The following is a 12047-nucleotide window of genomic DNA, read 5'->3' as shown; positions in this document are numbered from 1 at the left end:
ACAGTCATGACAATCTCTGAGTCATGTGGCCCTCTAACCTTGAGACATAAATACCACTATGGCCACAACCAAAGCTCATTGCTAATATAACTGTAGAGGGGTAATGGTTCCAATTAGAAAATAATTACTTTTCCCTTTTAGATGTCAGCTTTCTGAGGGATGTGACTGTGGTCTGCGCACTCATGTCTTCTCCCGAGATTTTGTGTTGTATTCGTGCCAATATTAGTATTGACAGCCACAGCAGAAGCATCCTGGTATGTACGAATGTTGATCAATCAATTCATTTGGTCAACTTAAACTGTGCCGTCAAGAAGCTAGAGGGAGATGATTTCCAAGATAAACAAAGAGAGAGTGAAATAATGAAAGGCACCATGTTCGGGACCTGTCCCCAAACCAAATTATTTGAAAGATAATCTTTAAGTTTCTTCCCACAAATACTGCCTAACTATGGAATTCCTCCAAAAGTTCCCAGCAACTTGCAATTTTGTGGAGCTGCTTAAGCAGCCAACATTGCTTGTAAATTTTCTGCTTAGCAAAAATAAGAAGACTACAATTGGTACATGTGGATTAGTATTTCTGGTAAGCATGATTTTATTGGCTGAGCTTCCTTAGTAATTAAGCAACTCAAAGAAATTGGACCCCGTTCTTAAAGGTAGGGTGATATTGGTAAATAGGCCTACTCCGAAAAAATAATAACCATAAAAAACTTACTTGGTAAGAAGGTGTTGAAAGTAAAAAAGTATTTTGAGAAAAAATCCTTTCTTAGTTATATGGTTTGGAATATTGTTCACCCAAAATCTTTTGAATCTGAAGTAACCGATTCCTCATAACCACAATTTTTGTCAACTTGAGTCCAAAATTGCAAGTTTAGTCCCATGTGACATTGGTGCAGGGTGTCTATATCACCAATTTAATTTGCCAAGACCTCAGGGAAACCTAACATCACATAGCCCCCCCTCCCCCACTAGTCTTAAAACTCGCACTGCTAAGGGCCCATCATTTATTTTGTAGCGGAATTGGAAGTGGCTTCCTGATAGGCAATTAAACCAGCTCAATGTGTGAAATGACAGAAAAGTTCAAGGTTGCAAAGGGGTCTAGAGAGGCAGTCTGTCGCCACAAAGATATCATTGAAAGATGATACTAGTGACCATTGTCATAACCCAGGCCTGGGATTTCATCTTTGAAAGGGCAAGGCCGTTCATTTTGCAAAGTCAATGGGAAACTTTTTAAAGGGGCACCAAGGCCAAGACCAGGGGGCAACAGAGGGCATGGCCTTCATGGCCTGCATAACCCAACATTACTTCATCACCCACCCCCCCCCCCCCCCTTGCGGATATAACCAGGCCACCCTTCATGGCCTGCATAACCCAACATTACTTCATCACCCACTCCCCCTTGCAGATATAACCAGGCCACCCTTCATGGCCTGCATAACCCAACATTACTTCATCACCCACCCCCCCCCCCTTGCAGATATAACCAGGCCACCCTTCATGGCCTTCATAACCCAACATTACTTCATCACCCACTCCCCCTTGCAGATATAACTAGGCCACCCTTCATGGCCTGCATAACCCAACATTACTTCATCACCCACCCCCCCCCCCCCCCCCCCCTTGCAGATATAACCAGGCCACCCTTCATGGCCTGCATAACCCAACATTACTTCATCACCCACTCCCCCTTGCAGATATAACCAGGCCACACTGTTGAACTAAAGAAAAGGGAAGCACTATACACCTGTACATACAAAAAGGATGCATCAATTACTTGTTAATTGACTTGGTAATCTTATCACAAGATCTAAAGTCATTTAAAGTGACATCCATAGATCATGAAGGGCAGGGCGGGTGAAGGGTGTTACCTGCCCTCCTTTAAGTTAGAGAAAGTGTTGTCAAACTCATCTCAAAAACTAAAAAATGACTGAGTCAAACATAAAGCTCCAGTCCCATCTGTCTTGGGGGTTTATGACCAATCCATCATAAAAAGAAGTATTCTTTTGGTAGCATCAGCAACTTCCACCGTTGGGCCGGAAAAGACCCCTAACACAAAAACTGTTTCTTCAAAGTCAAGAGGCCTTAGACCAAATCCAGATTGATGTGCCCCAATGAGGAGGGCTGGCTGGCCAATCCAAAAGAAATTAGCCACGGCTATGCAATCTGGAGTACACCCTTCATAAAACCAGCCTAGATAATTACTGCACATAAACACCCAGGTTGGGGCCCAGGAAGATTGATGGCTCAATGAGGCACACATGATGTTGCTGTGGCTCAAACAGAACAGGCAACCTCTCCTCAATTTTAACAGGTGGGGAATAGTAGGGGCGGTTTTTAGACCAGGGAAGTCGCATTGTGGAGTAGCAATGTCTTAGTAGGTGGTATTGGTTATTTTAGTAAAGTTGCCCTGTTAACTATCATCTCCAAACTACGCAAGTGATTTTGATCTTCCACGTCGGCTTGCATGTACTGTAATTATGTGTGTACACAATATAGGAAACCATTATAATATCTGTGCTGAAATATCCCTCTGTTTTGTGTAATGAATACAAACGGAACCCTTGATGATAAAGTGTTGCTTCCTTCAGAGTGAACCCTTCACCCCTAACAAGTCAGATCAAGACACTCCAGCTAAACCAACATTATTCTCCACAAAAGATTACTTTCACAAGATGTCGGCAGTAGTTTGACTCCTAAAGTCTTGCCATTTTAAAAATAGCCCTATCAATGAGTCCAAAGCTGCTGGAGTGTGTACAGTTGAAAGTGCCATGCCCTTGGACTTGGCCTGTACCTCTACCCAACTTCTGATGTGCCTAGTTTTCCTCCCATTAGTCTCATTTCCGACTTGATAATAGACCTCCCTAACATTCTTAATGCTACATCCCATGACTCTATATCCTTCAAGTTCCTCTAGTTCTTCTGGAGGGATAGAGGTTACATTCGACATCCATGTTGAATGTTAAAAGTTGAATCTTATTGGCTCAAACTTTTAAGGGTGAAGTACTTGTAAATTAAGGCAACAAAAACTTGGTGGCTGAACTTGTTTTATACAGCAGTAGTATATTTATATACAGCGTTTGAATCATAGTACTACTAGAGTCAACTTTGGGTTTGAGATCGTCACAGTGTTGAAGAGTGAACTATCAAAATCCCATGCTAAGATATCATGTGCATTATTTTATTCACAAATGTCATTACTACCTCGCCCCCCCCCCCCTCTTTTTTTTAATTGTGGTGGATTCTTGTATAACCGATTGAGATATCGACCGTCGAACTGGTTCTGGGAACCTTTGGGATTCAACCAAACTCAAATATTCACAGAAATAATGTAATGTCAGGGTAGGTGAATGTGCTTTGACAACTGAAGCATGAAATTGATGCCGCCACTACCACTAGACTCAGTCCCATGGTCTGACTATTTTCAAGCTATTTTGGTGTCTTTTCAACAATGTGGCACATGATTTGTCCGACCCGGACAATAATGAAGTAGCAATAAATGGCGTGTGTTTACTCATGTGCAATACCTTTGTTGCAATTGTACGTAAAGACATGACCATGACATGCACATGTACTTTCTGCCCAATAATAATAATAATAATAATAATAATAATAATAATAATAATAATAATAATAATAATAATAAGACTTGTAATGCGCACATATCCACCCTGCTGGGTGTTCAAGGCGCAGTATATATGGATTATGTTTAATACATGCGATTAATGTTCTGATCGTATACTGTTAAACAAGAATGTTGAATAGAAGGTGGTATCAAAGCACCAATTTGCATGCTGAAGAAATTTAGTTACAGAGTTTCCTACTAAGTGTTTCTTCATTTAGTAATGTAATTTTTAATGGATTTTTTTTTTTTTTAACATGAATAGTATTTTTAAAGTCACCTGGAAGTGGTATTTTTTCAAAATAAAGCTTTTGTCACTAATATATGTGTTTTGATGAGTGGAATGTGAATAAACAGTTAACTAAGGTTTTAAAAAATCAGTTCTTATGTTATTTACAAATTTAAGAGTAGACCCCGACCCGAGAGGGCGCTGTTCGTGACGTCAATCGAGGCAGACTTTGCCTGTAATGCGTAGAGTAAACACAATTGCAAAGTACATGTACGGACCAAGTTGTGAGTTTGTACGTTTCGAAAAAAAAAAAATTGTGTCTTTTTCCGGCAATGCCGACCAGGTTTATTGCTGCTGAATGCAAATAAACACTTTTTGAAATGTACCAACTCACGACTTGGACGTAAATGTACTTTGCACGTGTGTTTACTATACGCATTGCAGGCAAAGTCTGTCTCGATTGACGTCGCAAAAGGGGTAGGCGGAGTCAGCCCCCCAAACAACTTTATATATTTTTTAAACATATAAATCGTGACAAACAATTACTAAAAAAATTGTTTTATTGTTCGTAAGTATATACTCTTATGTTTGAAAGAAAAAAAATTCTATTTCCAGGTGACTTTAATTATATTTCTGTATAATTTTATGTCATTTTTTACTATTATTTTATTTTATTAATAGAGTTTGTTTTTAAATCAGGCAGGGTATTTGGTCCTTTGGAAAAAGTAGGACTAGAGTACTATCAAGAAGTACAGTACATTACCTAGATGCAGATAATATACATGGTATATAGCCTAGGCTTAGACATTCCTTGGCTATTTCTTGCCATTTTTTAAAGTTAATCCTAGGGCAAATAAAAAAAAAGTAAACCAGAAATCAGACTAAAGAAGGAAGAATACCATGCCTGAATATTTATTTTACTGGAGGTTTTTTGTGCTTTCTTGTTTGATGATACCTGCAAGTGGAGGTTAACCACTTCTGGTTATCACAACAAAACAACAAAAAATATATTGGCAAAATACAATAAGTTGCAGTTTATCATTACTTGGAGTAAAGAGGAACTTCAAAAGGCGCCAAACCCCTTTTAAGAAATATTCAAATTTTACACCATCCAGTACCAAGAGATTGAGACTTAGTAGGTATTTTAAACACGACAATTGTTCCAATGAGTTTTTCTTGGTAAGAAAATTAATTAGAATTAAGCAAACCAAAACATAGTAAATCAGAAAAAATGCTACCAAAATCCCAAACTGCTAAAAACTGACAAAGTGATGCTTTACATTTTACGACAGCATCATTTGCTATAAAAAAAGGTAATAACATGATTAATTTATTGACACTGATGTGACATTCAAACATAGTTTTGAAAGCTGTGCCAACGTCAATCTAATTCCCAAACCCAGTGTTGACACTGCACGGCCACAACTATTTAGGAAAAAGACAGATTTCGTACTTTCAATTATTTTAAAAAGGTCTATGGTTACTGCACTTTTTTTTTATGGTAAAAGTACGCCACACGGGTGGCCATCATTGAGTCCGAAGCAGGGAAGTGACACGTCCAAAGTACATATAAATTAGTGCTTGAACGGTGATTAATTATTCACTTGAGACAACTTTGGTGGGGGAAAATCTGTATTCCGTGGTGCACCGATAGCTGCTCACGTGTCTTATTGACGATGGTACGTCTTCCGCAATGTTGTTGTCACACATAGCTTGTAAATGAAGCGTATCGAAGGAGGTTGATATAAATTACCTCTTTGGAGTTGATTTACCAGACCAAGGTTACAGCAAGACATTATCTGTGAGTGTAAACTTGTTGCTCTCCGCATGTTATTGCTACTAGTCCACTGTTTTAGGCAAAGTGGAAAGAGAAGGTGCATTTTATCCCAAAATTTCCAGTGAGAGAAGAATTGACATTTTAAATTTACCCATCGATATCAACTTTTTGTAGTGTATTTGCCAAGGGAACTTATCACAAAAAATCGGTACGCGCGAGTTAGGCATAGAATGAGGTGAGTGCTGGGCCCAATTTCATGACGCTGCTTAACGGTAAGTAAATTTGCATGCTTACTGTAGCAGAAAAACTTGATTAAGCCTTAGCGTATTTCAAAGGTTAGCAGAAAAATTGGGCGACCATATTGCGTATTTACCGTCATTTATTGTCGTGCGGTAAGCACCCGAAGGTTAGCATGCCTTTTCGTGTGCTTACGGTTAGCAGCGCTATGAAATAGGAATTGAACAGTAAGCACAAAATTGACCGCTAAGCAGTGCTATGAAATTGGGCCATGATCTAGCTAGCGATAAGACCAGCACGTACAGTAACAGTAGCGCTTGTGCAATGGTTATTTGCGAAAAGGTCTATATAACTCCCCTCTCCTATTTTCAGTGGCCTTTTTGTAGGGTTTGAAATACTGTGTAAAATCGATATGCCCATACTGCCATACTGTGGCACCCTCAACCAAACTGAAGCCAATCTGAAACTAGCACCAGTGATTGAGCTATGGGGTGGGATACACTCTCCCCACCCATCTCCACTCAGCAGGTGCATTTTGTCCCAAATCCCCAGTAACAGAAGTATTGAAATTTGAAATTCACACATCGATATCAACTTTTTGTAGAGTATTTGGCAATGTCACTCCCCTCTCCTATTCCCAGTGGGCCATACTGCCAAACTGTGTCACCATTTTCAAAGCCAATCTTAAACTTGCCCTAGTGGTTGAGCTCTGGGGGTGTGATACACTCTCCCCACCCATCTCCGCCCAACATCATTAACCCAACACCTGTAAACACTGATACCACAAAGGATCAGTAGCCTACCAGCCCCCAAGGCAAATTGCCCCCCCCAATGCTCTTCAACAAATGACTTTTTGGATCCATCATGTGCCACACTCTCAATGTTTGCTGCCTTGTTACATTCAGAACCAACCACATGGTACAACCTTCAAAATCATACAAATCTACCAGAACAGTACACATTTACCAGATTTGTATTTTAAACCAAATGAAATCACGTAAGTACACAAATAGGGAGCCATTTGACTCAGACAATTTTTTTCTTCTTCAAAAAGTCCTTTATGGGACCACAAACCAATTTGGGAGTTGTTGGAGTAATGTGGGTGAATTACTCTAAAAGGCTACAGTGACAATTGACTGTATTTTTGACCACATAATGGGGAACTTTCAACTACCAATTTCCTTCCATAACAATTACAGTTTTATCTTTTTTTGACTGTCTGTATGCTATAATAGATATTAAATTTGCATCAGGGATAAAGAATATTTAATTTGGAAACTACTGAGTGTACAGTGCTTACACACATTTGTGAAAAGATAAAACCATTAATATTCTTTATCCTGATGCAAACTTTGTTATGGTACCCGCTGCTAAAAAACATTCAAACTACCTCTAGCTACCGACAATTTTGTTAGTCTAGTTGGTAAGACACTGCTCTAGAATTGCAAGGGTTGTGGGTTCGCATCCCACCCAAGTAAAAAGCCTGTGATTTTGTTCACAGAACTCGGGAAAGTACTGAGTATTATACACATAATGAATGTTTATGAGTGCAATGGTGCGAATATGTTCATGAGTTGAAAGATGGAATGTTCTATTCAACGAGGCGGAGCCGAGTTGAATGGAACATTCCAGCTTTCAACGAATGAACATATTCGCACCATTGCACGAATGAAAAACATTCATTATTTGTTTTATATAACATCCAAGTAGATCTTTGTCATTTTGATTGAAAGATACAACTTTCAAAACAAACAATTTCAACTGTAGAAGCCGAATGCTAGTAATTTTACTATGCCTTCTTGCAGTAACACCTGCTGCGTTACCAAAGACACGCGCACGCAGTGATGTTTTTACTCAGCTTTTTCGTTCCATCCGAAAAGTACCATTGCACGCTGGCAGCGTGCCAGCGTGCAATGGTACTTTTCGGATGGAACGAAAAAGCACGGTGAGTGACTCAGCGTGCAATGGTACTTTTATTTGCTATCACGTGACGGACAATCCTCCAATCAAATGGCAAGGATCTGCTTGGGTGTTATATAAACAATGCTAACACACATCGGTGTAAGGGTCAAACCAAAGTTAGTATGTCTGTATGCTGTTGTCTTGTATCAATGGACGACTAAAATAATCCAATTACTACCAACAATGACACAAAAGATTCCCAAACACAGTTCGCTGAACATGTTTTGCATCACATATTGAGCCCAGGCACGCCCTTGCACAGTCAAAGGAAAAAAACCTGTAAATTGCCAACTAAATTCCAATATTCAGTGTGGTTTGAAGGCAAATGATATGAAGAAAACGATGTCTCGTAATTTCAGCTAGAGTCTGGTTTTGTGTGCAATGTCTGGTATCATTTAAGACACTGGACAATATTGGTAATTGTCAAAAAACAGTCTGCTCACTTAGTGTATCTCAACATATGCATAAAATAACAAACCTGTGAAAACTGGAGCTCGAGATAACTATGAAAGAAAAAAACACCCTTGTCACATGGAGTTGTGTGCTTTCAGATGCTGGACTTCGAGACCTCTTAGGTTTTAGGCTAATAATTATTTGGAGTAATTACCAATAATGCCCACTGCCCTTAACCGACGACAGTAAACACACAAAAAAGTCAATTAGAACTTGAACAGCCATGCCCAGACATGGTATACTAAAGGATGAACACATTTTTGAAAAAATATGGCCTACAGTTTTCAAGTTCAGTACCATAGAGAACTTAACTGACTGTACATACCTACCACTGATGCCCAGACAACAAATAATGCAGGTGCCAGTACTTTTTAAATCTGTTTGCTAATTATATTTCTGTCATTTTTTCAAATCAATAAAACTTGAGGTTTGCAATTTCAAAAAGGCTTAAAAAAACACACACCAAATTTAGCATGAGAGAAAAGAGCAAAACAACACACATGGACTTCTGGATCTGGGTTGCTCATGCTGGACCGGGACGCAAGGAAATCAGACCATCAGATAGCATCGGCTGAGACAACCTCTCGCACTACTACTGGGTTCCCCCATATTATAGATACGGAACCTCCCAGATATTACAATTCAGAAGGTTTACATACTCTGCGAATCATAAGAAATCATCAAAACTAAATGGGATATTCCGTTCTCCCTTTGGCTGCTTTACTTCTTTCACAAACATTTAAATCTTAACGTCACTTCTAAGGAAATGGTTCATTAAATGGTATATCATGGCCGAACGGTCAAGCGCACTGGACTCAAGCTCTGGTGCTTCTGAGCAGCAAAGTGCGGGTTCGAGTCAGGGGTCTTGACAGTTGTGCCCTTAAGCAAGACACTGAACCATTAGTGCTCCAGCCTTCGGATGGGACCTAAAGCCGTAGATCCCCTGTGTTATGTAATGCACGCTAAAGAAACCCAGAACACTTATCATTAAGAGAGGCTGGATGGTTGCGCCACAGCACTTTGTAAACTGTTACATTGTGCCCCGTAAACAAGTGGGTCGTATATTCCAATCATAGCTTAGCAAACCCCTGAGAAAACTAATGAACACTTTGATACACTATTGGATGTGATAAAGCGCTGCATATTATTAATACTATTTCAAAAAAAGGTCTAGGAATCTTGTAGGGGTGAGTATTTTGGATAAAAGTGCCTCTATTTACGTCTCCAAAATAATGTCACAAGCCGAATTAATCTATAAATACAGATGGCTAGCTGGGAGAAATGTACCAAGAATGCACAACAGTTGACATCTACAAGTTACATGTTGTGAAAATCCCCTTGATAATATAGCTCAACTCCTGGTTGTCTAACTCAAAGTTATTGAACAAGTATTGACCCTGAACTTGCTCAAATAACTAGAACAACTCAAAAATTATGTTTGACAGAAATGGGCTTACATAATAAAACGTTTATAGGTTTTACTATCTTTTGATAGTATTTCTTTGAATCCAAATTAAAATCTTTACTGTGGAAGAGCTTTTAAAGTGTCTTTCAAGAGCAAGAAATACTTTGAAAGTCATTTCAATCCTTGACCAAACTCCATCCTATTTCACAATTATATTTCACATAAACCAAACCCTAAATATTGCATACAAATCCTAAATCTCTTCCAAAAAATAATGGAACAAACATTCAAGGACAACTTGTAAATTCATACAACTTGTAAATTCAAATACAACCGATAAGGGAAACATTCCCATTATTTAGAATGTCAAGAAAAGATTCACATCAAGACAACAAAAAGATTAGTGCCTCAAAAGATGCACCTAACAAGATAATAATGCAATTTGTTGACAACCTGGATAAACAACTTCAATATGGGCGTATGATACAATATTCGTTAAAGACCTGCTTGAACGAAAATGTCAAGTCGTGAACGTTGCTGAATTCCACTTAAAATGTTTACGATGAATAAGGAAATCGAGTCATATAATTGTAAATAGGTTTCAATTGTATAAAAAAAAATCATTTTGTATGCCCTTGTCCAGAGCTTTTCTGCGAAAAGCCCCGTTACGTAATCACTTTCAAAACGTCATAAGTAGATAAAGCCGCTTTGTTGCAGCGTGGATGTATAACAAAGCAAACTCCCACAAATGACGTCAGCGGCATTGTCCTTTGACGCCCGCTCTCAACGGCAGAAGTGTTTTTAGTTTTTCAAAAAACCTTTAGGTAGGGGCCTGATTTTTGACTCGATAATTACGAAAAGTTCAGAAGTGTACACATATCAAAATTACATTAAAATGGTGAACAAGTGCATTATAAACAAGTAAAAATACCATTTCTGTTGAAAGCATTCCGCTCAGGTAGCTGTTTAACAGTCAACAATGAAAGGAAATTTGATTGATTTGGAATTTCAAAAAAAAATCACATGTTCATAAAAATTATTACAATAAACGAGAAAAACTCAATAGTTCAAGTCTGCCACGTCAACTACTCATTTTGAGAGTATGACATGGTAAACATTTTAAAATTTACACTTCTATAAGCTCAAAAATACCCCCCAAAACCAAAACAAAAACAAAGAGTACAGTAGAAATATCACAACTTCTCAAACTGCTCTCATTCCCAAACCTGTACAACAGAATGGGAAATATAAAGATAACTATGAAAAGACGTGCAGTGAAATACCTCATCGAAATGCTCATGCTTTGAGCAAGTTTGTCGTGTAACAACAGCCGACATTTTGGGCTATTCTTAACGTTTTTTTCCCACCCCCCTCAATGCAAAAACCCCTGTGACTATCTTACCATAAGCATTCATATCGTCCGATGTGCAGCGGGGGCCGCGGATCCATTCAACCTGTCTCATTGGCTCAGCTTTAGTCAAATATAACAGGCTTTTGATTAGGTCAGCTGGTTGTAAAAGCCAATCAAGATAGCACAATAACCATGGACATGCAGCCCTAGCCCTGCACAGGCGGTTCAGCAGCCGCAGCACGCTCTACACACTCTGTGTGCGACTGTATATCATTCTCAAACTACCTATGTTGGGGGTCAGGGGTGACAATAAACACACAGCCACCAGGTTGGGGGCGATGCTTGCACATGGTCTACTTATTTTTTGTCCTCCGATCTAGCACACCTGTATGACTTGGTCCTTAGGCAAGCCTAATCTTCGGTATCACTGCTTTTTTTTTTCTTCCTTTCATCGTCTTCGATTCACTACAGGCTATTTCAACTTTGAGCTTGTCACACATATCTGCCTATTTCTGGAGCAAATCACACTGTTACACTGCAGTAAAGTGGGATATGCCATTAAAGGGAATGAATGACCAAATGCACTGCAATATGAATTATATATCATATATCCAAATCATATTAGCAGATGTATTTAGGAAAAAAACTTAACAAGGAACATGATTTTGATTTGATTTTTAAAATATGGTGACAGAAAAATGTATTAGTTATTTTGTTTTTCGTCATGTATAAACCGATTGGGCGCTCTAATTGTTTCATGAAGCTGCTGAGCAAAATTATACTTCGCAAATTATACAAACAAATAACAGGGTATACCAACCAGTTATATTGCATGGTATATTTGACCGGTATCCTACTTAATTTTGCTTAGCAGCAAATTGTTTTAACAATTTGCTAAAAGCAATGTTCTCTAATTTAAGCAAGGCTGAGAAATTTAGGTCACAATTTTGGGAAAATTCGAAACATTAGGATGTGGCGGATGTACTAAGTAAAATTCCACTGTTTACGTGTGCTGAGT

At 38.7% G+C, this 12047-nt stretch overlaps 1 protein-coding gene across 1 annotated transcript in view; it reads right to left on the bottom strand.

Annotated features, from left to right (window-relative positions):
- Positions 1-11208, bottom strand: part of LOC117300096 (B-cell lymphoma/leukemia 11A-like) — a 48248-nt gene extending 37040 nt beyond the window's left edge. Inside the window, exon 1 of the mRNA XM_033783790.1 lies at positions 11081-11208. Coding sequence (XP_033639681.1) covers positions 11081-11141 — 61 coding nt within the window. The 5' untranslated portion in view covers positions 11142-11208. The remainder of the gene's footprint in view (positions 1-11080) is intronic.
- Between the last annotated feature and the right edge of the window lie 839 nt (positions 11209-12047).

Source organism: Asterias rubens, chromosome 1 (genome assembly GCF_902459465.1).
Source record: "Asterias rubens chromosome 1, eAstRub1.3, whole genome shotgun sequence".
Taxonomy (NCBI): Eukaryota; Metazoa; Echinodermata; class Asteroidea; order Forcipulatida; family Asteriidae; genus Asterias; species Asterias rubens.
The sequence above is the reverse complement of the archived record's forward strand: the minus strand, read 5'-3'. Positions and strand labels throughout refer to the sequence as shown.